This window comes from Seriola lalandi, unplaced genomic scaffold (assembly GCF_002814215.2).
Source record: "Seriola lalandi dorsalis isolate HSWRI2012SDOR001 ecotype SW California unplaced genomic scaffold, Sedor1 jcf7180002054568, whole genome shotgun sequence".
NCBI lineage: Eukaryota > Metazoa > Chordata > Actinopteri > Carangiformes > Carangidae > Seriola > Seriola lalandi.
This window is the reverse complement of record NW_019525121.1, coordinates 1276143-1303438: the sequence shown is the minus strand read 5'-3', so window position 1 is coordinate 1303438 and position 27296 is coordinate 1276143. Positions and strand designations below refer to the sequence as shown.

General features: G+C 40.0%; 2 protein-coding genes across 5 annotated transcripts in view; one reads left to right on the top strand and one right to left on the bottom strand.

Annotated features, from left to right (window-relative positions):
* The first annotated feature begins 345 nt into the window (after positions 1–345).
* On the top strand, positions 346–6371 carry myl1 (myosin, light chain 1, alkali; skeletal, fast). The gene is made up of 6 exons (XM_023416664.2): positions 346–581; positions 1431–1458; positions 3717–3860; positions 4758–4931; positions 5032–5109; positions 5808–6371. Exons 1-6 carry the CDS (start codon positions 453–455, stop codon positions 5834–5836), a joined length of 582 nt encoding a protein of 193 aa, XP_023272432.1. The 5' UTR covers positions 346–452; the 3' UTR covers positions 5837–6371.
* Positions 6372–6719: 348 nt separating this feature from the next.
* map2 (microtubule-associated protein 2) overlaps positions 6720–27296 on the bottom strand; it is a 95826-nt gene continuing 75249 nt past the window's right edge. The window contains exons 10-21 of one of the 4 annotated variants that reach the window (XM_087176743.1): positions 27024–27266; positions 26665–26802; positions 25522–25583; positions 23764–23905; positions 23067–23123; positions 22505–22812; positions 18953–19087; positions 17844–17936; positions 15140–15232; positions 11586–11667; positions 9241–9353; positions 6720–8564 (exon numbers count right to left, since the gene is read on the bottom strand). In XM_087176743.1, coding sequence (XP_087032869.1) covers positions 8343–8564; positions 9241–9353; positions 11586–11667; positions 15140–15232; positions 17844–17936; positions 18953–19087; positions 22505–22812; positions 23067–23123; positions 23764–23905; positions 25522–25583; positions 26665–26802; positions 27024–27266 — 1688 coding nt within the window. In that variant the 3' untranslated portion in view covers positions 6720–8342. The remainder of the gene's footprint in view (positions 8565–9240; positions 9354–11585; positions 11668–15139; positions 15233–17843; positions 17937–18952; positions 19088–22504; positions 22813–23066; positions 23124–23763; positions 23906–25521; positions 25584–26664; positions 26803–27023; positions 27267–27296) is intronic. The other 3 variants (XM_087176740.1, XM_087176741.1, XM_087176742.1) reach the window with 3 other exon arrangements.

Below are 27296 nucleotides of genomic sequence, written 5' to 3'. Positions count from 1 at the left end.
TATTGCACTAAATCATCCTCAAATAGACGAGAATGGGTCCAGATTGTGCGTAATGATGCGCAACGCTGCGCGTAATAGTGGAACTGCGCACTTGTGAAATCGCATGGCCCCTGACTTATGTAACCTTTCACACCGTTTCCAATGTTTTCGTTTTTGATTATCGATATAAGGCATAAATAAACACTTTCTGGCCCGCAGCCCTGTGGTCCATGTTTAGAGAGGACCCCCCCACCAGCAATCACACACAAACACACCCCTCCCACCAGCTATCCAATCCTCACACGGGGTCAGCGTTGACGGGGGTCAAGAGGAAAAATAGCCTCATATATATACGCCCAGACGGTGATTTCTTGCTTCGAGTCCCCTCCACTCTGTGCTACACTCCTTGTGTTGTCACCCGAACCGGGAATTGTCTGTACTTCAGGAACAAAGTAGTTCTACTACCTGCTGAAATGGCACCCAAGAAGGACGCTAAGGCTCCCGCCAAGAAGGCCGAACCTGCACCAGCACCCGCACCTGCACCTGCAGCCGCGCCAGCCCCTGCTCCTGCAGCTCCCGCTGTCGACCTGTCCGCCGTCAAGGTATAATGACAGTCAGAGCATGATCTGGTCTGCTGTGGGGAGGGATGGCGATAGGATGATGGTTGTTCAGTAAGAGTTGAGATTTGACTTTTACACTCAGAGTTGTATGATAGAACTAGACCTACACTGCAATGGTTCCCAAAATCAAAAAGCGGTTCTTGAGGGATCCCCAGGCAAAAACAAGGTGTTTTTTTCCCCTTCTTATATCATACAATTGAAGGAAGAGAGAGGAACAGAGGACTGCTGTCACTACTTTGATTATGGGACTCAACTTATGTAAAGGACAGCTACAGCCACAGTATGCATACATCATATCCAAGAAAAACAGATGATGCTGATGGATGAGGTCAAAATATTGTTTAATTAAGAAAATTAATAAATACATTTTTTTTTTATTCAATGCATATCAATCTTCACATTTAGTGGACACATTTCTACTAAACATCTGTGAGTGGATGCACAGTTAATAGTCAGTTAGTGAGAACCGCTGCAGGTTTGAAGGACCACAGTCAGAGCTGTGCAGAGGACAGAGGAGAATGACCAGAACCATGGATAGCTCACCATGAGTCAGACCACGCCCCCAGCTCTCTGGATTGGACTAACAGAGTGGTGACTGATGTTTGATGGCAATGCAGGATGACACCAAATGTGGACATGTTAATGTAGCTAAAGATGGACCTCCACAGATCGGATGCCATCATGTGAAGCTAATTTTGGCAAAGAGACAAGTTTAATCCTAGTTTAGACCTGATTGATTAGTCTAGATTAAATGGAAAATGCCTATTCATGTACAATGAGTGACAGTGATTATGTTTTATACTAACATGGCTGCTTTGTATTGGCTTGTAGGTGGAATTCAGTCCAGACCAGATTGAGGGTAAGTAAACCTCATTTTACCTTTGCAACACATGACACTCATCAGCTCATCTTTCTCATGAGTATCTCTTGGCCCACAGTTGTGGAAAATGAGAAAAGGCACCCATATAATAAATCAATATGCCAGAAACTGAGAGGTTTGATAGTGAACCTATGAAGAGAACTGTGGCCTTCCCTCAAAGATGAATGATGATGCCAACCTGCAACAGACTTCGTAGTGGGTCTTGATGTGTTCACGACAGATGGTCACCTCTGTCATTTGTGTTTTGACATTCCTCGGGAATATCAGATGGCTTGTGAAATCCGATAAAGGCTCTGTGAAGCTAAGGACTCATTCAAGCGTACAGAGGATTAAACTTTTACAATGGCATTAAAAATCTTAAAAAAATCAAATAAAATCTTGAATGCTGCATCAAAAAGACAGCATCTACAACACACTGGCCTTTTAAACAGAATGATTATGTCTTGGCTCTAACCGTAGCTAATATTAAAAATGAACTGAAAAGTATACGCATCCGGTTGTGGTCAGCTGCTGTCCATGCAACTTTGTGTAAAAAAGTTGAATATGGGCTGCGGGCTGAACATCTGCAGGCTTTCATTTGAAACAAACACCAGCTGAATGTACTGATTATCACTTTCTACCAGAGCAGGTAAAACAAATACAGAATATTAGCTTGTTTCATCTTAAAGTAATAAAGGAAAAGACCAGTGATGCAGAGGGCTACATTTTAGTTTTAACATTTTCTGTTAGATTCACTGATTACTGGTGGGCAGAGCATCACAAATGAATTCAACCAATCCCCATGTCCTAATATTAACTTCACTTATTAAGATTGTTTATTGGCACTTTGCTGGTAACATTAGACTCTCTGTCACTATATCAGTGATATCAAATTATGTGCCAAGAGACTACTTTTTTTTTTTTTTTTTTTTGCAGCAGCAGCTCAATAATAATAATGAAAATAATAAGAAAAAGAAGCTAATTTCATGGATTACAGAAGGACAGTATACAAAAAAAATGAAATGAGTTTGACATAGAGAAACACCTGCATGCTATCGGTCCCTTCTGACCAGACCTGTTGTGTGGCCGCCTGCGTGTTACGCTGCAGTCAGCATTCCCTACATTTACTCAGCTCACCCACAGAGGGCCTTGCCTTTAAAAGGAAGGGGCTCATATTCTCAGCTATGTTTATCAATTCCAAGGTGGTCTTTTAAAAGATCCCACAGCCCTGCTGAGGGAGAGAGAGAGAGAGAGAGAGAGAGAGAGAGAGAGAGAGAGAAGGAGACGGCTGAGATAGAAATAGTATGAAGGTTGACGGAGCCTGGCAGGAGTCAGTATGTTCAGCCTGTAATACCTCAACTTATAGAGATGTTATAGACAAGTTTCCCTTGTAGGTTTGTAGAGGAGCTGCCTCCACCTGCTGGCAGGCAAACAACAGCTACAGGAAAACAAAAACCAAAAAACATTTCATACATACAATAGAAAATGCATAGATATGTAGTATGAAACAAAGCTGTTTTTTTATTAGTATAAAATTTATTCAAAATCCATTTTGAAAGTGGAGATGTTATCTATATATACAACTACCATCTCTGCCTGCTTTTAACTCAAATACATTCAAAATGTAGAAAGTTTATTTTTGTCTCCACAGGAGATTTTCAACTAGTGACCTCCACAGATTATTATACTGTACTTCAAAAGATTTTAATGAACTTATTAAACCTTGACATTGAAAATCACAGACATTATTATATGACTATACAGGAATGTAAATGAAATGAAAGATGCATTAATAACAAGAAAGCATGCAAATAAGGTTATTGCTAAATTCATGCAATGAAATGTGAAACACTGCTTTACTACTAAATAGGCTCACTGTTAGTTCCATTGTTGGGTCTAAATGAACTATGGTGCAGTACATTAGTATAATGACAAACAAATATTATTGTAATTCAAATGTTCACACTGAATAAGTTAATTTTATGTTTCTAAAGGAAATATCACTTTCGGTAGGAATCACCACAGGGGATAATATACTATCACAGTTGAACAGTTTTAAGTCCCTTAAGGAATATAATTGAAATATCGCACTGTAAATACCATCCTGTGAAGGCTTCACACGGTTTAGTTTAGTCAATATAAACTCACTGTTGAGCAGCTCCTACACACACAAAACAAAACGCAATTCTCTTGATAAAAATGACAGAACTATCGGATTCATTAAGGTGATGACATCGTCTTTTCCTTCCACTCAACAGACTACAAGGAGGCCTTTGGTCTGTTCGACAGGGTGGGTGACAACAAGGTGGCTTACAACCAGATCGCCGACATAATGCGCGCTCTGGGACAGAACCCCACCAACAAGGAGGTGACCAAGCTGCTGGGAAACCCCTCCGCTGATGGTGAGAGAAATCTTTTGGTCAAAATATGTGTGGTGATGTGGTTTTGGTAGATTTAAAGCTTTTGGATGTTGAGAACAATTCATTACATTTAAATTTGATGATTTGATGCAAAATAATTCTTATTAAAAAAGTGCAAATTTTTTATCTTCCTGGCACTGAAATGCTACAACAGACTACAGGTCATACAAGATACAGTACTACCTCTAGTCCTAGTCTCAATATAATAATTATTTTTGCTGATTTTTGTATTAATATCACCATGATCTGCAGCGTACCAGTCATTTCTAGCAGCACTTTAAAATTTATATTTTTATAATTTTTTTTTATTTACATTTATCACTGGTGTTCATGGTGTGATGACTGGTTTTTGGTACATACAATGCAACAACAAATAATCAGTAACTGCTTTTGAGGCTGGAATCAGTCATGTTCAGTCAGATCAGCCGAAAAATGTGTCATTGAGAGGACATGTGGAACAGATCCGTCACAAAAATGTCTCAGAAATAAACTAAAATCTCCACCTTTGAATAAACAACATATTTCGAGTAAATACCAACAGGTTGAAAATCCTGCATGTGCTGCCAGCTAGTGGTTGAAATTGTAACCCTGCTTAACACTTAATCACTGCTGACAGAGCCACTGCCGCACGTTTCACAAACGTCTGCAAAATATCAGAACAGAACAGATCACATGTGAAAAATAAAGCACTAAATAAAACATGCATCTGTCCAAATATGTCATTTTGTCACCCAGAGAAAAGTATAACCTGGTGAAGCAATATTGTTGTTGAAATGCGTAGACAAGGATTTTGTCCACGTGGTGCTTGTTGTCTCAGACCTGCCGGCCGTGTTCGCCTCTGGAAGCAACTAACTTTCATTTCTGTCTCCCCTCACACAGACATGGCTCACAAGAGAGTAGAGTTCGAGGGTTTCCTGCCCATGCTCCAGACCATCATCAACAGCCCAAACAAGGCAGGATACGAGGACTACGTTGAGGGTCTGCGCGTCTTTGACAAGGAGGGCAACGGCACAGTGATGGGTGCTGAGCTGCGTATTGTCCTGTCAACACTGGGTGAGTCAGGCTGCATCCGTGGTGTGTTTGTGTGTGTGTGTGTGTGTGTGTGTGTCACTGTGTGTTATTAATGCTGGTTGTCCTCTGCCTCCCCCTACAGGAGAGAAGATGACTGAGGCTGAGATCGATGCCCTCATGGCAGGACAGGAGGACGAGAGCGGCGGTGTCAACTACGAGGGTGAGCCACAAGTTACAATATTATGATGGATGCTTATGTAACACTTTGTTATATTCAACACTGTATTAGTTTATATGATAAATATATAGTATGTTCATGTTTTTATATCATTTTAAATGGGAAATCCACCAATTTTACACTTCATCAGTTTAGTTGAAGAGTACTCATCACTTCCCCTTGTCTCTCTGGTTGGGGAGTTGTACACAATTTGAAAAAATAACCCTGATTATGTCATCATAAGAAAATATGCTATTTAACTGCATTATGGGAAATGTAGGCTTGAGCATTACTGGAAAATGGCCCATACTCGGGACAAAAAGTCGGGATATTTTGACCTGTGCCGCTTGGATTTTGACGATTCTTTTTGAATCTGTCTCTTGTGATTCCCCCATTTTTGTAGAAGTGTGAGACTAAATTGCTGCAGTGACCCTTTAAACGCATACTTAAACCGCTTTCCAAAGATATTCTAAATAAATTAATATACTATAGATTATGTATCGTGCATAAACCTTGCTGAAGACATTTTATTGTGCTGTGGTTAATATTGCAGATGTTTCATGTCATTTATAGCTCTACTCATTTGAACTTTCAATTCTAACAAATCTTTCAGTTATTTTATTATTAGATACTTCTCCTCACTCACTAATTTTTCCTTTTCTTCTGTCCTCTCTCTGTCCTGCCCTGGTCTTCATCCACAGCCTTTGTCAAGCACATCATGTCTGTGTAAGGACCCTGCCACTGCAGTGGTGACCATCGTATATGTGCAGACCCCATGGTGTCACGACATCCACTCACTGTTTCCTGAGGAAGCAGGGGGGAACAAAGGACTATGAGATGTCATTTCCTGAAACCTTTTGTTTCGTTCTAAACTTTTTTTTTTTCTCTAATGTCCAACTGGTGCTTTTTTTTCCTCTCCTCCTCTTACTCTTCCTGCTGTTCAGGAAGCCATCCCGGTTTCCCATGAGATATTTCTTTACGCATCTTCACTCTAGTCCTCCCGTCTCATTGGGTTTTTTTCCTTTCTTTTTTTTTTACGTCACTGGTCTTCACAGTGGAACAGTGATGGAGGGGAAGGTGGGATAATCATTATCCCCTCCTGTCACTTTACTGTCTGGCTGGCTCTCTATCTGCCAGTGAAGTGACTGGTCTGGCCCAGGACTGGCCGTCAAAATGAATCCACTCCTCACCCAACCCATCCCTAAGTCTTAACTTATTGTTTCCTCTGCCATTTCACAATAAAATTTTCACTAACTCCCATTTTATTCCTGAATGTCGGACTATTTATTTGATGAAAGTCATTTGCATAATGAATACACCCAGAAGCGTGTTAAAGGAATAGTTACACTTTTGGAAAAAAGGCAGCTGGAAAAAAGGCAGCATGAAGCTACAGCTGGATGGCAATTAGCTTAGCACACAACTTGTCATTTTTATACGTGTTTGTATGGGTTTAAACAAATGGTGCTTGTAGGTGACTGTTGTAACCTCTGGACAGAGCCAGGCCAGCTGTTTCTCTCAAAAAAAAAAAAAGAAAAAGGAAACGATTTCCCCAAATGTCAAACTCCTGCTTTAACTCTATGTCTTGTCATCCAAAAACACACAGTACTCCAGCATCAGTTTTTGTCCTTTTTATTGTCATTAATTATTGTAATTGGTGTCATATCAACAAGAGAAAAACTGCGTACATCTACTTGACCTTTTAAATACATTTACAGTTGCTGTAGGGTGGAGGCGGGGAGGGGGCACACAGAGATGGGGAATGCAGAAAAAACACAGAAGCAAACAAACAGTCGCAGGTGAGGGCAGTATTTAGGCAGGAGGCAAGATATACCACAGATGGTGTCTGAAAAAGAAACTAGATCGACCAAACACTTTCCTAACAGATGTAACAGTTGAGTTGACTGAGTTCCTTCAGTCGTTTTATTTTTCTTCATCAAGTGTCTTTTTAATGGATTTTTCAAAAAAAGCATTTCCCATTTCTTCTCTCACATATTGCAACATAACATCCAGATACGGTAGCATCCGTGGTAAAACAACATGGGCTCTGCACCAAACGCACACACACACACACACATTTCAGAGTAGCTGCTCCTCTGCTAAATCTCAGGTTGCAAACGGTAGCGACTTCTTCTGTGGTGCAGACAGCAGACAGTCCCAATTAGTGCAACATCAGTCTGTTAGCGGAGAAACGTCTGTATTGTTCAATCATGTAAGCTGAAAAGACAATATACTTTGAGCTGTTTCCTTTTTGGATGGATGTTTGTGGAACGAACTCCAGTTTTTAATATTGTTCTGAAGTATAAACAGGCTTCTATATTGAACTACTGAGCAGGTACAAGTGTATGATGCTCGTCAACAGGACTGAGATGCATTCCTTAGCAACACCAAATCAGCTGTCTGACACTGTCACCAAGCATTACACTGTAAACAACTAATAACTACAAAACATGAACTTGTTTAATTTTTATCCAATAATTGAGGAAATAACTTACTAAAATCCTTTTTTTTTTTAAATTACAAAATAGCCTCTTTTAATATTTGAATCAATACATGCTTGTCATAACATAGACCTAGTTCTTGCAATAATGCAATTTTACAGGTATATTTTATAGCCATATTGTCACTTCCTTTTAAAATGTTCTGAGGACATTTAGATGGCGAAGAACTTGTATTTTTATACATGTTTCTATATATATTTGTTAAATATATCATATTATATATTTGATGACAAGAATGACTTGCAGTAAGGATGCTTGGTTTGTTAGGTGGTTTGGCGTCCATGCACGTTTACTGAGCAAGAACAACATGTGCTGCATGGTGTGCTGGCCACATTACTTCTTATTTTATGTAGAAAAAGGCAATAGCTTCTTCAAAACACTGATCCAGGGCCAGTCAAGCCAATACCTGGTCCTTACAAACTTAATCTTATCTATGACCAGTGAGTGCTCAGACTGAACTATTCTATGCAACATAATTTAAAGAGAGAGGCCAACATAATGAATCTGATATAACACATATTCAGGATCAAAATAAAGAGGACCAAAGTACCGTAGCTCCTAACTTGAGTCCCTACTTAAAGTTGAGAAATGGATCTTGGAGTGGAGATGTTCAGAGGCTGTGGTTTAGCTGAAGTTGGCCTCTAGGTGGCAGGAGTGGGCAGAAAGAGAGAAAGAGAGTTTGAGGGAATCAGGCTGAGGATGTCTGTGGTGCAGAGGATGAACCCACAGATCCAGTGTTCACAAACCCTGCTTAGCCAGAGCCGCAGTGACATCCTCAGCCAGGGTTGCTAACTGCGGCGACTCCATCATGTTGAGACTGCCGGAGGAGGAGAGGTGGCTGTCCCGGTGGCGGTGGGGAGACACAGAACCAGACAGGCCTGGCGACTGGATGACGATGTCAGCTCCATGGTCCACTCGGGCCTTGGCTTGGTCGCGAAATGCCAGCCTGTGGCTCTCAATCTATTAAATGTAGGTGGTGTGATGGGAAAAGTGTATGGGGAAGAAGGCATTTAAAAATATTTATAATTATCATTGTGAGTCAGCTTTAGAACAACTGCAAAAAATAAGCATAATTTAGGATGTTTGAATTAACTTCTACATAATTTAATGGTAGAGGCGTATACTATACCTTTACTGATACCCTCAAAGGCAGATAAAGGAAAACAAGTTTTTGAAAGATTGGCCTGTTGGAAACACATTTATATATATATATATACACACACATATATATATATATATATATATATATATATATATGTATGTGTGTGTGTGTGTGTGTGTGTGTGTGTGTGTGTGTGTGTGTAATGTATATTATATAATTAGATTGAAACTTAATCCATTTTAGCCTCCCTGAGTAAAACTATGGCTATGCTACATATCATTTAAGATTACAGAACTATTCATGGACTAGGGTGACTTTTCTCTCTATGTTGTTTTCACTGTTTAAGTAACTTGTAAAATATAATGACAACTGAAAAGTCTACACACCATGACTTACAGAGAAAATGTTATTTATTATGCATGTGCTGTATGTGTCGTCATAAAGCATATACCTATATTGACTAGTAAGACAATCTCTCAAAAACGTGATGTTTTCCTTTAAATCATGGTTTGAGGGCATGGAGCTGACACTCACCATGACACGGCCTCCACCAGGAGTGTGGTGAGCATTATCCAGGGAACCCACCTTGGCTTGGGCCTTGTCTTTGAAGTCCAACTTCACACTCTCTATACGCACGTTACCGCCCCCTGGGAAGAAGTAGAGAAAATGTAAAAACTATACAGAAATATTGACTCAAGTGACTTAAGTTTTTTTCTACAAACCCTGGTCTGGAGGTTTTTGGAGGGTTTATGGGGAAAAGGAATGTGCAATGCTGACCATGCGTTTCCAGCGAACCCTCAATAAATAAAGGTAGTAAAATAAAGGCTCAATCAGGAAGGGGCCAGCAGATGGGGCTGCAGGACCCGAAGCATTCACCACAAAATCATGTGGGAGTGGAAAATGATTCCACACCTCACAGCGAAACAGCAAGTACTCTGGAAACCTGTCTTAGATACACACACTATAAACATAGTATCTGAAATCTTTTCAGCACTGTATTAAAAACAGGTCTGCAGTGTATTTGGTTCATCTGAATTAAAAATGTACATATACTTATTTTTACCTGTAGTTGTCTGATCATAAGGATTTGGATACAATTGCAAAGGTATTGGGAGATCTACCACTGAGAGTCTTGCCACAACCTCAGCACAGTGGATGTAAATATAATTTAATTTGAGGCGATCAAAGCTTAAAAAACTTAAAACTTAACAGTGACTTCCCAAAACCAATGTCATCCTAACAAGCTATGTACTATATCTTGCTTTAGGCTTACTCTGTGTCCTTGACCAGTTTTACCTCTGCATCATTTGATCCCATCCAGAGCAAACATGCTCTCTCTCACTGCTAATCTTTGGTTTGTTGTATTTCAGTGATGATGAATGACGAATTACCCTTCAGAAAGTCTTGAACTGGATGATAAAATGTGAGTGAGAAAACATTGTCCTCAGTCCTTCCCTGCCTGATGAATATCTGAGGACTGAAGTAAGTCATCAACAGTGTACGTGATTTTTGTTGGTTCTTTTACAATCAGTGATTTGAATGAGGGGTTCCAGGTGGGTCCCAGGTTTGACCCAATTTAGCTGATCAACATTGTGCTTCACATCCACATTCACACGCAGGGTAGAAACAAACAGAACATGGCAAGACTGCCAGAAACCACAACACCTCCCACATTCCGCCACCTGTGGACGGATCCATCGAGCTGTCAATCCAAATGCAGTTTATTGTGTCTTCCAGTATTTTATTTTGTAAATTGACCATGGTCCAGATCAGTACTGGAGCTTCATTTGACTGCTGTGTTGCTTCAAGGGATGAATATAAATGGCAGCTTACATTTATTATTTAGATTGGATTAAATTACACTTTATTGTCAGTTTACAATCAGCCACAGTGCATTAAATCTTATGCCTTGCCTTCGCACTCAGTGTCTGACATGTACAGGTAAACAAGTCTAAGAACAACCACCTGTGGGATTCCTTGGCCTCATTTATCCTTGGTATTAAAATGTGATCTGTATCTGGTTACATTATCTGGATAATGACAGCTGATCCATGAACATGCATCTGCACCTGGTATTCATATGCGTTGTCAGTATCTCCATTCTGCCTTCACTGCGATCACATGTCAAAATGCAAGCGAATTCAATTTGAAATTGTTTTTTTGAGAGGGAGGACTTGTAAGGTGACACTATTACTCGGCCAGGCACCTTGAGCTAGCAGGAAGAAGTGGAGTTTGGTGACCTGTCAACTTCCTAGGCTGATTTTTACTTAGGAATGTGGTCAAAGTTAATGGACTGCGTTTATACCTGGCTGAGATCTGATCACAGTGTCGCATTTAACTTGGATTACAATGGATTTTTTTTTTTCAACCAAGTAAAATATCCCGGTACAGATCCCATGTTAATGATGGACACAAATGAGGTCCTTGAGTCATGTTAGACTACCAGATGGGTGTCAAGTGTGACTGGTTGCCAAGCTGTGATTTTCTATGCCTTGCAGGTCATAGTTCATTTGGGTGCTTTCCACACTACTTGCCTGCCTTTGGCTTCTGGCCTACTGTGCTTCTTGCCAAGATTCACTACTTCTTAGAGAAAATAAATGAGGGCCAGCGGTCTGCTCGGCTCATTGTATTCTCAGTTTTTTCCTACCCTTACACACATTTCTCAACTGGAAATTGTGGCACTGTAACCTCAGTCTGAACTTGCTCTAAGCACTGTTAAAGAGTGCTGGACATCCCTACCACATGAATTCATATCCGAAGGTAAAGGATTGCACTGGTGACCTTTTGGTCATAAGCAGGCATCGCTATCCTTTATTCCACACTGCCACTGCCGGTGTTACCCCTCAGTTCCCCCCGAATGAGTTTAGACCGAAGGTTACCTGGCCGATGATGGATGTTGTCTAGAGAGCCACACTTGGAGGTCACGTGGCTCAAATCAATCTTCTTATTCTGTATCTGCACCTGAAAGAAGCAAAGTCAGAAACAGACGTGGTAAAAGCTCACAGCTCACAATGAGGCAATGAGAGTTGATGACTTCTGCTACTAGATTTAGATGTTGTTTAAAGAAAATGACTGGGTATAAACTAGGAATGAAAGGCTGCTGTTTCTACATTCTGAGACAGTGATATCTAATTGCATGTAATTATTAGAAAAACACGAGCAAGACAGCGCAACAGCAGAATACCAGTGACTATTACATGACAGTCCTGGTGTTCTGCTGTGCGGAGAACTGCTGGTGCCTGTTAAACCGACGGAACCAAGACTGAATACAAACTGCATGAGTGCTGGAACTGTGTTTTGAGCTAAAAATGTTTTGGCGCGTTCAGAAAACCTGTCTAATATTGTATATTTTACACCACAACAGTGACGATTCAGTGTGAGACAGTTAAAAAAAAAAAAAAAGAACGACTGCACACTTGAAAGTGGCCACAGGCAGAGAGTAGATAGGGAAGTGCAGTTATGTGACACACCCTGGGGATCTGAAGAGAAAAACCACTGAGAGATATATAAGGAGTGAGCCAATGAGACAGCGAACAGAGCAGAGCTATAAAGCTTTAGACACAGCACAATGAACAAGAAGAGATACACCACATCCTGAGATGAATCACTGGGTCACGCCTGTGGTCAGCAATCACTTTGCCAAGTGACTGATTTAGTTGATATGCCTTTTTGTAACCAATGATTTCGTGTTCTTTATTTTCTCCTCTCTTAAATAGCCTGAGAGGAAAATGGTGAGCCACGCAGATCATGAGCCACATAACAAACCACAACACCATGTGCACAATGTACAGAATGCGGCTTAGCCTGTTCACCTGCCAGGCATCCCTCACACATGCAAAACACTAGCAAAGATATGCAGCATGAGTTTACAGACAGAGATGAGATGTGGTTTGTGTCAACGTGGGTGAACAGCAGGCTGCAGCTTGACTCGTCTCTCCAGCAATGATCTCTTTATGATTTACAGAGAAGATTTATAAAATCTCATGATTTATAACCAACTAGAATTCTAAATCTAGTATTGATTTTGGTTTTACAGGTTGATAGAAAGGGAACGTGCATGCTTAGCAAATATAGTCCTACATTATAAAATATTACATTTTGCTTCGACTACCCTTGGTAAACTTCACCTAGGTAAACCATCATGGCCAGTCACACTGGTCCGCCCATGCCCTTAAAACTCATGAGAGGAACAAATGTATTGTCTCAATTTAATATATGAACAATACAATTTGGTAAAAGAATGGCGAGTAAAGGCCACTTCTCTTGAAAAAATGCAGACTTGTATGTAGAGTACTGTGCAAGAGGTTTAGGAATATTAGATGTTTAGATTTTTATCCATCACACAATACCATCAGGGAGACGTCTGATCGGTCCCAAATTTGTTCTGCAGCATGAAAACAACCCAAAACACAAAGCTAGACTCATAAAGAACCATCTTCAGAGATGAGAAGAACAGGGAGTCCTGCAACAGATGGTCTGGCCTCCACAGAGCTCTGAGCTCAACATCATGGAGTCAGTGTGGGATTACATGAAGAGACAGAAGAAACAGAGACTGCCTAAATCCACAGATGAACTGCAAGTTCTCCAAGAGGCTTGGAACAACCTACCTGCCAAATAAGTTGAAAAACTGAGCACAGGTGCACCTGGGAGAACTGGTACTGTTTTAAAGGCAAAGTGTGATCACACCAACTATATATTTGATTCAGGTTTTTTCTGTTTCTAGTAACTTTTTTTTTTTTTTAAGTTAATTGATGAATAAAAAACAATTCTTGTTATTATTTTTGAAAGCATCCTCATTTTAGTTTTAGACACCAAACCTTTGGCACAGTACTGTATATGCATATAAAAGAACCAAATTATGAATTTCAACTGGGCCATATATTAGGGCCTGCATGTACCTTTCGGACTTTCCTCTGAATGGAAATTGTACTATATCATTCTGTCCCCAAATTTCTGAAGCTGTGGAGATGCAGTCCAGTGACTGGTTCATTCAACAACTCAGCCACCTACTCTGTGGCCTTCAGCTCCCCTTGTTACTCACCCATTTCATGAGGGCCCTCAACTCTGTCATGTGCCTGCTATAAAAAGCTGCAAGAACTGTCAGTTGGTCAGCTGTGATTTAAAGTGACCAGTGTCTTATGTGCCATTTGTCACTCACCGTGGATTGACATGAGATATTTGTCTAGCTGTTGAGACTAGATATGCTATTTGACTATAACACTGTGCAATTTTTAGTTTTTATGATTATCCTTAAACACATATAACACTATACAGTTTAATAGAAAAAGGGAGTGGTTATCCCTTTTATTTGAGTTTTATTGGTAAGATGAAAGTAACCAAACAGCTGAGGTTTATTTCACTTTTCTTTTGGGGTAAGCAAGTTTGGTAATTGCTAAAATGTATAAAATCAATTATCTTCTGTTTATTTATTTGACTGCAGCTAGACCAAATATGCCACAGACAACAGATGTCTCTTTGTGTTTAATTAGTGTTTCCATACATACTGAAAGACTAGTAATTACCATGTTTACTGTGCATAACAATATACAATGTAGAATCACAGTGATCCTCATAGTTACCACATTAAATAAGGCCACAGCAAAACTGGGAACAAAACAGCTGTCTATGGTTGCATAATAAATGTGATTTTGTTAAAACAACAAATTCTTGTTTCTAGTCACACTACTGTGAAACGTAACCATAATCGGTTGCAATTATAAAGGTGATGCTTCTGGCACCACAGTTGTTGGAAAGAAGGCGTTGCAGGCAGTTTTTATCCCCGGTAACCCGGATTTGTCAGACGCAAATAAAAAGAGGTTTGGTGAGAACAGACTATTCTGAGGGAAGTGGCATAAAGTCAAGAGAGAAGTTTTAATTGTCTCATTATGATGAGGCTTGCATAACGGTGCTTTGATAATGTGCATCACACAAATTAGAAACTGCAGATTGAGCACACACTGTACCTGCTGCCTTCACATGTCTGTAATCGGAGTTAATCAGCTAAGAGGGAAGTGCTTCATGCAGTGTGCTACCTGTGGAGGATGAGACATGCTGGCAAGAGTCTTGCTAGTAATAACTTGACAAATTTTTTCTATGCATTTAGACTTCTATGCATAAAAATTTACCAATGCTAAAAAACTACTTTTAGCGCAAAACAGAACAGCCTTTGTACAAAAAGTATAGTCTTTACATGTAGAATGCTGCTAGAGTTGTAAATGTTGTCAAGTGCTGGAGGAGGAGACATTCAACCTTCTGTATGAAAATTCCTCGCAGGACACAAACCACTAATGGAGAATGTTGTGTTGAAAACTGGGAAATTGTAAAGCGAGGTGAAAAAAAGGAAAAGGCAACGCTGAAAAAACACAATACGACAAAACACAGAAATAACACTGACATGAACACTGAGACAGTGGACTTGTGGCACAAGACTCACGTTTCCACCTCCTGCTGAGTAGCCCCGCCTGTCCAAGGACCCACACCTAGACTGAACATGGCTATAGTCCAGCTTAACACTGGGGATGAGAACCTGCAGGGGTGGAGGTCAGGAATAAGGTGGGAAAAGGCTTGGGCTTTCTGGCATGGCACTTCACTTTAAACATCTCGTAAACACTTTGTATCTTTTCCACTTAAATAGACTGTCCTAGACATCTGAGTTTGTTTGGCTCTAGTGAACTAATACCTGACACAATGGTTGCCATGTTGCTTCCTCTACACCATTTAGTGGATACAATCACTCTGAGCTAAAAGGCATGACAGATTCATCTCTACTACGTGTCTCACAGCATGAGCTTTGACCCTACCGTATATGTGCTACAAATGTGCTACATCTGGTGACACCTCAGTGGATCCTCTTTACTCTGTGTCTCCCTCTAGGAATCACCATAACATAACATCCTATGAAAAACGGGATCCCCAGCAAAAAATGTTGCTAAACTGAAGCCAAAGCTAGTTATTGTACCTTTGAGCCCCTTCTGTGGGTAGTAAAAGGCTTTGGTGCAGAGCAACATGACATTTAAAGATATTGCTGCAATTAATTTGTTTTTATATGAATTTTGAGCCAATAAAACAAAAAGGAAACATTCAAAAAATCTTCACTTCACAAAGTGTCACTTGAGAAGATACTTCAAATTTTCCCTTATGGTTTTGCCTATCCTCTGTTCAGATTTAAAATACAAGTAAATGCAAATCAAAGGCAGTTCAAACTTCAGACCACTAGGCTGCAGGGATAATAAAGAAATATGACTGCGCAGAGATGGTAAACAGCTCTCTGTAGCTGCAAGGAGAGAAAGCAGGAGTGAGATGCAGACATAGCAGAGTTGGTACATAAACACTAACAGTTAAATACATTTTTCCCAGCAGAACAGTAAAAGCGATGGAAACTACACTGGAGAGAAAATAAGACACACAGAACAAACATGTCCCAAGCATTTTTGCATGAGGAGAGGAGAGGAGAGGAGAGGAGAGGAGAGGAGAGGAGAGGAGAGGAGAGGAGAGGAGAGGAGAGGAGAGGAGAGGAGAGGAGAGGAGAGGAGAGGAGAAAAGAGGCCATGAGGTGTGTGAGCCCTGAACTGTTCTATATTTTCTTCAAAATAACTTGATCAGACCAAAACAATGCCTTGTTCCACCCAGTAAACAAGTGGGTTATTCAGCAGCCAAACAGCAGAGACACTAACTAGCAAACAGGACCTTGTTGGTCGTAAACTGATTGTGAGTCCAGCTCCCAATTAGCACAGTGCCTGCTGTTCTGCCATTACTTTCCCCTAGGTCTATGAAATATCTGATGTGCAGTTAGTGTCTATCTGGTCAGAGAACAAAGGCATGAAAATAAATGAATAAAAGGACATTACCATAAAAATTCTCCCCAAAGCTAGTAATGCATTAGTAATTAGAAAGAAAAACGGTGCCAAGCCATTCTTGCATTCTCTACTGAAACACTTCTCGTTTCTTTACAACAATTAATTAGGACTTATGTTTTATCATCTGTTCCAAATTAAAATAATATAAATGCTTTAGGTCTTTCTTTATTTTGACTACAACCTATTAAAATGAACAGACAGCAGAAGATTCACATATTTAACTTATATACTTTTATACAATAAAATTTAAATATCAACTGACAGGGGCATACCTCATGATAAAAGAAAGGTTGTTGGTCCCTTCCCTTGCTGGAAGGGGGGGGGGGGGGGGGGGGGGGCATGAGGGAGCACGAAAAATGAAGCAAAATTTTACTTTGTCTCGAAATTTACTTTTATAAATGTTCATCTGGGCAACATCTAGAGTCAAACATTATACATGAAACAAACTAACACCCCCGGTGAAATGGGAATCAGAGCCATTTCTAGGGTAAGAAAGAACACAATTAACTAAATGGTAGACCCACTATTAGTCTCTGGGACAATCTACAACAGGTGTAACAAGACAATGTGAAATAACTGTCAGACTCAGATACCAGACCTAAGATGTGTAGTATGATGAACGAGATTTAATGGAAAAATTAATTTAAATTTAACAATCACAGTGGCACAGGCACATTTCCTTCTTACTTAGCCCCCTCTATCAGCGGGACTTTAAGTGTCTTACTGAGGTACACTTGAGCACAGCAGACGTTTGCCAACACATGGCTTTGGTCATCTGGCACTCTCTAACCATCAGGCCACCTTGGTGCCAGAGAGCTGAGTTATTCTGGGGTTTATGGCACCGCTCTCATGGCAAGGAGGTGGCTAACATCAGGAGCTGACCTACCAGTTGCTGTGCTTTTCTGGCGGCTTATGGGTATGTGAGTAAAATATGATAACATTTGTACAACTAAGATTTAAAAGTGGCCTTTGTTACCCACAAACTGAAAGTGAAAAGGGAGATAATGAATCATATCTGAGTTTCAAGCGTGAGAATCAATACACAAGTGGGAAAGGAGGATTTCAGGGTAAAATACAAACTGAAGTACTACGATACTAGACCACAAAGATAGCTATATATGCAGCCAGGCACAGCACAACAAGAAGCAGCTTGCTGCATGTAACTTAACTTTTAATCAAACTATGCAGTGGGATTTTTTCAGACAGACTGACAAACAAGAATTAAATATGGCCATCACCCATTTCCTCAATCAAGGAGGGTAAAGATGGAAGGGTACATACATTGGCTTCACCGGGAGAATGCTTCAGATTATCCTTGGAACTGCATTTTGATAGTATGTGACTGACGTCCACCTTCTTGTTTAATATATGATTCTATGGAGAAATACACAGATAGCATGGACCTCTTACATGGTGGATGGGATTCAATACTTAGTTATAAGACTACCACAGGATAGTGATGAACAATGAATTGAAAAATGTGAAGTATGAAATAAGTCTTAAAGAATTAGTGTGCATGAGAGATGTTGATCATGAGCATCATTTACCTTGTGTTAATGCGACATTACCATTTAATGTGTAAAAAAAAACAAATACACCAGGTTTTTGGGAAGTTGGCCCATTAATCATCTATCAGCCACATTGATTATTTGCTCCAGTTCTCTGTGGTAAAACTTCAGCACAATAATGAAAAAATATTATAATAAAATATTACATATATGTAGCAGAATAGAGAGAATATAGAAATAAATAACTAGCATTATATCAAAAGAAAAGATGCTGACTAAATTTGTATCATTTTCAATAACCCTTTCTGGATATTGACATTTTTAATTTTTATTTTACTGCTGTGTTTACCTGTGGAGCATCTACAAGTTCCACCACTTACACTTTATTTTTTCACTCCCATCAAGTTTAAGTTGAAAAACGTCTCGGAAACTTGGTGCGTTCCTTAAATTGTTAAAAAACTATTTCTTGAGAACTATGGATCCCTTATATTCGTGTAAGCACCTTTAGATCAAATCAATTCTAACCCACAGGGCAGGATCTCTGATTGGCTTGATCCCACACGTGACTCCTGCCTAAACAGAACAGCTCCTGCTGCTGTTCTGTGTGTTGGACTTTATTAAATATTGAAAACTCAAATATTAATTCATCATGTAAAGAAAAAGTTAAGAGTTATAATTTGACAAATTGAGTTATCTCATTTAATATTTTTTTTTTATTTACTTGGGCTTTATGCCTCATCAAAATGCTAATTTAATCCATCAAGAATAGTCTTTCAAATTCATCATTGTTTACTGTTATCATTGTGTTTCATTCTTTCAGTTGCACACTCGTATCCAGGCCCTAAAACACACTGTGCCATATTTAACAGTGCTGAGGTGTACCAGCAGGTCTTGGGTCCAGGTCACACTCTGTGCCCCTGACAGACACAGAGTAACGGAGATGAGGCGCAGCACTGACTTCCAGATCCAAGAGGCCCTGTGTTTGGCCTCTGTTGGCATATTTTGGTCGTTGTGCTTCTATGAGGACAATCAATGGACAGGTCAGTGGCTGAGGGAGGCTCACTACAGGAGCTGCTTGGACATAGGAACTACTTGGACCTGCTTGCGACTACCAAAGGTAAGGAGGGAAGTATTTTACTGTCATATGAAAGGGGTTACTTGTATTTTATGTGTGACTAAAATAAAACTGTGTATTTAAAGAATTTTATCGTCCAAACTGAAATCCAGCTGAAAGCTTAATGGGAATTGAGCTCAAAACACGACTGTTCTTTTTCACACTCTGGAAATAGGAGCTTATCGTGACAATAGCTTTATGCTACTGATGAACAGTTCAGTAATATTTCAGTCACAAGCGACACAAGACAGACATGTGGGTTGAGAGGAGGACCATGACTGAACCAGCTTCTTTATATTCTAAATTTTCTAACTGCGTGAGCTGGAACTCAGAGTCTTATAAGCGGCTATTGTATACCCATCTCTCACTGCACTTTCAAAATGTAGAGCTGTCGAGGAAAAAAAGGGAGAAGCGTACTGAGGAATGGGAGACTGAATCTTGTTAACTTAAGGATTACCACCCTACCGTTCTCACCTGATCAAGTAGCAACAGTACAAAATCCTGTAATTTCTGTTAACTGCTACCAGCAGGTATTTTGGAATCATATATGAAAAACTTTACTTAATCCTGCTGTTAAATGTTCATTAATGAATAAACCATTACACATAAAAATTATCTGTATGGTAGAGAATCCTAAATGTTACTTTTAGGGTTGTTCATACTGTAGCTATTTAACATGTTTTACTGTTGGTTGATGTCTAATTGATTTTGAGCACAACCTTTGCTAGCACAAGCCATTGTATGCATCTTGCATCATTTTGGTATTATTAAAACATGCAATTCTTTCTTGGCTGAACTCCATTTGGAACAAATTAATTATATTAACATTAAACAAATATCTTTTGACTAACAAGTTATCGCACCATTCACAGTTCATAGTAAACTTTTTCGACATAAGTTATTACGGAGGAAATCATTTAAATTGCCATGTACATCTAATGAGGAGCTAACCCTCTTACAGGACACCCTGTGTTACAGGTAACAAATGCGTTTAAAGTGTTTAATGTTCACAGCCAAACATAAGCTGACACGCAGTGGGCCAAAATTATGACTCAATCATGAACCAATCATTTTCACAGCCACAAGACTACAGACTCCAATGTAGCACTTGGTGGGGAACACTGGATTACCTACGCTGTCAAGGTAAACTCTCACAGATACTCTCACTGCATAAGGTGACATTAAGCTGCACGATCCTCCAAAAAAAAAAAAAATCACCCCCAAAGTAAAAGCTTGGAATAAAAGTTTGTAAGATTCCTGACACTAAATGTCATCTGTCTTACTCTCTGCACAGCTATTACCCAAACGAGATTTGCATGAAAAGCGAAACATTGCCAGCTTTAGCATTGTCACCGATTATGACCCAGCATGCATGCTTGCACACACAAACACACATGCAAACATGCACAGAAACTCCAGTCAGGCCATTTCTCCTGCAGATGACAGGGAGGCGTTTGGAACATGATCCCTCCCTATTTTGTGGCTGGCTGCACAGAGCAGTGCAGCGACCTGGCAAGTCATAAAGATGTCAGCCAAGCGCTTAGACTCCTAATCAGGTCATCAGTGGAGGCTTGTAAGAGCTGATGGCTACAGACACATTGCTGTTTTCATTACTATGCTTCCTGTTGCAGTGCTGACTTTGTGTTTCAGAACAAGATGTTTGTCAAACTGTAGGATATACACTCCCAAACACCCTGCTAATGCAGATTATGTGCAGCAACGGAAAACATGATTTGAAATGCAGATTTCTGCTGTGCAGAAGTGTTGTGCTCAGTTCACAGAGCCTGGGGGAGAGGAACTGAAGGGACAAATATGGCTCACAGTTTTGACAGTCAATGTGATGTCACAGTCAGGTCACTTCTCTGTTTATTGAAATTTGGGGCCAAAGAAATGGCTAATTAAGAGGCACGAAATGACATGAGTACAAATCTGACATTATTGAGGCCTGATTTTTACTTCTTTTCGATATAAAAATTAGGGTGAAATCATACTAAAAAACTCCCCATCTCAGCTTTTATCCTCAGGATCCATAGTATTGATCCATGAATGGCAACACAGCCATCTGAACTGAGATACATTTGGTGTTTTATTTGTATGATCATAATAATGTTTAAACCATTTTTGACAAAGGGAACAGTCCACAACAACAGAACCTTGATATACTATAAGCAAACAACTGCTTTCTTATTTTATACATCCAGAGCAACATGGACAACCGGATCTTTTGTCAACCTTTAGTATTGGTTTGGTTCATTGTGTCACATGTGTTTTCCTGCTACATGCTCAGCTCTCTTCCCTGACACCTTTAGTCTGGCTCTGTGCCATTTCACACAGGGCAGGAAACATGTAATCATGTGTGTGAGCTCACATGCTAGGAACAGCTGCCCATAGTTGCATACAGGGGCACCAGTAGGAGTTCACCATACTGACTGGAAAATCAAACAATGAACTGGAAGTGGCTAAAACTCTAAAGGACAGCTGATCTTTGTATTCAATATCAGTATCATTATTTAAATCAGTGTTAATATAAAAGTTATGGCTTTAAATGAGTTGTTCTATGCTAGCCCTTACCTTGAACCTTCAAGTATTTGAAAGTCTGAGGAAATTTGGTATTTTTTTCAGTTTTACTATAATTTCGTAGATTGTAATTTTAGTAAAATGGTGAAATTATTCATTTTAATTCTTAACCTTCTTAGTTTAAGTGAACAGTCTGTGTTTAATAAAGGGTTTTGAGAATTTCATTTTTTTTTTCTTCCACAGAACACTCATTGTCTTTTATACTAGTGAGTCAGCAGGATGACTGGAGGGCTAACAGTAGAAAGCAGCAACTAAGAAACTAAAAAAGACTATGAGTGTGACACAGGTGGGTCAGAGGAGCCATGGGAAATAAGCATATCAAAGCAGAAGAAAAAGGCAGAAGATGTTACACAAAGAGACACTTTAAAATCCAATTGGTATCAAGCCTGTTAATGCTGGCCTTGGTGCATACCAATGGTATATAGCCCACGGATCTACATGTACAACGAGCAGCCACAACATTAAAAGTAGTCACTGGTTTTAATGTAGTGACTCATCGGTGTATATGGACCTGAGGGGAAACTGGTATAGTTCTTTATATCTGCATATTTCCTGTACTAACAAAAATAAACTTCTCAATGACTATCTATCCCTGTAATTGTTAAACAGAGATGCGTTGTACAAACAGAAACACATTAAAACCAGTATAAATAAGAATGCAGCATTGCAGAGGTGAAAGAAATAAACAAGTATTTAGTCAGAAGCTACAGGTTTTGTGGGGAAGTGTGGTAGAAGAGTGTCACCTGTCCTCCTTTGGGCTGGTACTTGATATTCTCTGTGGAGCCGATCTTGGACTTGACATTCTTGAAGTCAGGCAGTGGCTGGTTAATGATGCGAAGCTGCTTGGGTGTGGTTGCAGGCGACTTGGGTGGGGTGCGGACTACTGCCACCTTCCTCTCCTGGGAAATCAAGCTGAGGGAGCGAGGGGTTCCAGGGGTCCTGGAGGATGATGAGTAGCTGGGAGGGGTCCCTGGGGTGATGGCTATGGAGCCAGGAGTACGGGGGGTGGAATGGCCACTGCGAGCCGAACGGGAGCGGACTGATTCTGTTACTGGTTGGAAGAATTTAAAGGGTAAAAGTGGGAGCTGAAGGTAAAAAGGTGCTGTATTATATTGCAATTGTCATAAAAATAATTTAACATGTTTTATAATAAGAACTTCTCATTACGGATGTTTGGTGTTAACCTGAACATCCATTGAGGTACCAGTTTACTAAGACTTGTACAGCCTAACACAATCCATTACAATAATCCTTTAGAAAATGTTTTGCTATAACACTGACAGAGGTATAGAAAATCCCTTCTACCTGTCATACTAGGGGCTCGTCCTGTCCTATGCTCTGCCCTCATCTCAGGGCGAAATGCTACAGAAGGCAAAGGAGGAAAGGATTAAGATTTAGCTACAAGAACAAAGAAGAAAAAAGGGGGAGATTTGCAAGCAGTCAAATCCCACTTACATTCACCTGGATCTGTACTAAAGCAAGTTATGTTTTGATAAAACATCAAAGACAGTGAGATCTACTGTTACACGGAGATGGTCAAGAGAATAACATGAATAAGCTTCTGATCTGATTAGTACAGAATGAGTGAAGCAAATAAAAATACAGCAAGGAGAAAGTACATACAGTACATCTTGGTATAGTGTGAGCAAAGATAAAACAATGGCAATTTTATTTCCACCATGCACATCTCTCATTGGCACACTAAAGCTAGGGCTTGTTAAAATAATCAAAATTATACCTAAATAAAATGAAGAGGCTTTTATCCCCTTAGAATATGAACATAAAATGTCAGGCGTGTGTTTTTCATTTTTCTTAAAGATCTTTATATTTACATTAAAGCAATCATTTATCTGCTTTGGTATAATATATGCTTTTGAAAAGTTATATTGGTTGAATCAGTGTTGTTTTGACTCCCACTGGTGGATGTTGGTTTTAGGCTACCTAATGCCACCCGAATACTGATTCTTTGTAAAGTGAGTTGATTAAAGGAGCTGGAGCCTACATGTGGGTCTGCGGGGAGCAGTGGAGCCAGAGCTGGTGATGGAGGTGGAACTCTCCTCGTGGTCATGGTACCCACGGCGACTCAGAATGGAGCCGTGCCGCGGCAGGGAGGACCTCTTGTCTGGGCTTCGTGATCCTCCGTCCTGTTGGCACACACCAGAGACAAGATGAAAATCCTTAGGCCTGTGATTGATTTTTTATAGGAGGTGAAACAGGTTTACGCGCAAAATATTACAAAATGGAAGTAAGTTGTAAACAAATCATGTTAATGTGGATCTTTTCAGAACGCCAGAACGTCAGACCTGCAGCTACAGTGCTGCTCTACCAACCACCTACCTTGGCTCTGAGTCTCTGTAATACTGGGGAGCCTAGAAGCTCTGCTGAGGATGGGCGAGGTCTATCTAATGAGGCAGTCACTCTGGATATGGAGGTGGGGATCTTTGTTAGTGGCAAACGATGGGCATGGCACTGAGATGGCACAATGATGCCGCCCGTTGGGTGAGTAGCATGGCACCAAATACAGGACATAGGGTGACAAAAGAGTGGTGAAAATAACAGTGCTTCAACATGCATTATCAGTGCAAAAGATCTGATGTACGCTTTGTAGGATGAGGAATGAGATATTAACACCAGATCTTGTGTGCTTAGCATCTAATGATCAACAAAACAGGCATTCATGCACATTCATTTTGAACATATAACAAAGAAATGTAAACACTGTGTTCATCCATTAAAATACAAACAAAAAACAAAGATACTGTTCACCATGCCCATGCAAGATTTCAAGTTACACTGCAGACCACAGTAACAGATGTATTTGTAGACTTTAAATAGAGAGTGTAAATCAAAAGTGGAATATAATGTGGGCTCAAAGTGACAGAATACACTACACAGTATGCTGTAATGACATGACATTTAAGAAATGCAGAAACCGTGTTATTTCAGACACAATAACTGTCATTACCATGGTGGAGGAGTAAAATGGAGTCACGACCACAGCCGCTGGTGAAATGTCACAGGGTGATTCAACACCCACTCAGTTAAAAAAAAAAAAACATTCTAAATGGATCTGTCTTATCTACTTGTGCAAAAACCCATTAAACAAGGCAACAATAGCAAACAAAAAGCAACAGCAATCGACCAACATAAATATTTTTTTCATTCAATACGAAGGAAAAGTGGTGTTAATATAGACTGCAATGTACTGTTTTTCATGCAGCGATTGGGACTCAGAAAGAAGGCACACAGCACTGGTTTAAACCGTAAGTGATGTGTTTATCTGAATGGATCATTAGGTTGCTCTGGAAGTCACAAGAGAGAAATATGTAACAGATTTTTAATGAATCTTAATTCTAAGGTAATTATTCTGCTTCATTAATGTGGTATTGTTTCAGTTTAAGCACTAACGATGCACAAGGCAACTTGTGTACTCGAGTTCCATGTTATTACAGTCCAAGCAAGAGCTAAAGGTTTGAAATCTGTCACAGACACCAATAACAATGAAAGAGACAGTAGATCTAATGTTGGAAAGTACAGTTTTCTGGTGACTGAGCAGTCAGTCAGCTCGTTTAGGAGTTTCAGGTTCTGTCATCAGTGTCAGTTTCTCCTGATTGGTGTTTATTCCTTGGTGTTTATTCCGTGGTTCTAACACAAACCCGACTGTTGATTTAGGCTCTTTGTCAGTAAATCTTTATATTTTTCTCTGAGAGGTTCTGGAGACAGAGGTTACGTCATTGTTAGGCTGGTGGAGTATACTCACCGATGCTGTGTCGCGAGACTGTCTTGCAACACTGAGAGGCTGACGACTGTCTGGTAGGGCCTCTAAGGGACAGACAGACAGAGAAACAGGATTTCAGGGAAATCAAAATACTCACACAGAATACATGTATTAACTTTCATACATAGGAGGAGAACAAGTGAGAGCCTTTGACATTTGCCACTTTGGGAGATTATCACCATATTTTTATCCTGTTGAGGATATGTGGTTTGCATAGGACTTTGTAAACATTTGGCATTGTTAGCTATATGACAAATCAAATGCTCTGCGGGAGTGGGTTGCTGCCCCCTTGAGAGCTCTGTTCTGCAAAGATTTGGCAAGATATCACACAGAATAGAGGATATTGTATTATGTAAGGCAATGCTGGAAAAAAATCTAATTGGGGCAGTGCAGCTGTATACTGGGCTTTCATCATCAATGACACAGAATTCAGTCTGTCAGGGGGAAATGAAGTGCAAACTGCCTCTGGGACAGTGCAGCATCATAGGGTCTTTATAGTATCAGGTCCCATAGAGCAAAACCATGGATTACTAGTTGCCTGGCAACCATAGGTTGAAATAAGCTTGTGGTAGAGTGGATATGTAATTCTTAAAAAAGACCAAAGGGGTCAGAAAGGTTTTATTGGTTTTTATGACCAAACAAAGTGTCCGTGATCATCAGACAAAGCTTCAAAATATTTGAAACAACTTTTTTTTTGTTTTTATTGACCTCGCAGTAGTGACGTGTAAAGTGCAGCTTGAAATCTGTTAGGTGTGGTTACAGATACATGAAGCACACATCTGAGCGCACATATATACAAACTTTAAAGCAGAGGATGTCAGTGAAACAGTGCTTTGCAGCTTGGTGTTAAGTTACTCTTCATGGAACAGAGAAAGTGAGCAAAAAACAACACAAAACAAAAAAACAAAAAAGATAAATGAAACCAAATGAAACAAGTATGGCAGTAAATTTTTATTGTGTTCGAATACAATGAAACCTGCATGACAAAAACAAACCACTGAAACAAAATGGATGCTAAAACCAAATGGAAGCTGAGAGTGGAGGTAAAATGTAGTGAGAACTGGTCTTCTGGTGACTCTCCTGCAGATAGCACCAGTTGTGTGATAGACCGAGGCAATGTGTCACCTGTGGTTCTCCTTCTGGGGCAGGAGTGGTGCTGGGTGGAGCGGGTCTCGCGAACAGCTGATTTCATCATGCTCCTCTTAATTGGGGATTGAGACCGACTCTCCATTTTTTTGGAAAGCTCAGTCTTCCTTATCACAGCTACATTATCAAAGGAAACAGGGTCATTAACAAAAGCAGAGAGACAACAATAAGCAGAGACTGATGCTGAACCATGGTAAAAATATGAAGTGCTGCTGTATAAAGAACTCAAATCACTGTGTTAGTGAGATATTCAGACTGCAGTTTTTTAGTGACACAAACAGTTGTGTAGGTACGAAATAAATCACAAGAAATCAAAAGGAAAACAAAATAACAAGAACCTTTTTTCTTCTTGACTTCCTCTCTAGGGATGTAGACAGGTTCTTTGCGGACAGGTTTGCGTTCTGGTGTGGAGATTCGACCTCTAGCCCGCCCTCCTTTGGTCTTTGGTTTGACCAGCTTCTCCTGTTTCTCTGGCTTCTTCTGTTGTGTCTGTTTGTTCGGGACCACACCAAGCTTTTTGACTGGGCTGGGCACCTTGGGCAAAGGCTCAATCTGCTCTGTTAACATACTCTTATCATCATCTGCAATGTGGAAAAACAGGACATGAAAAA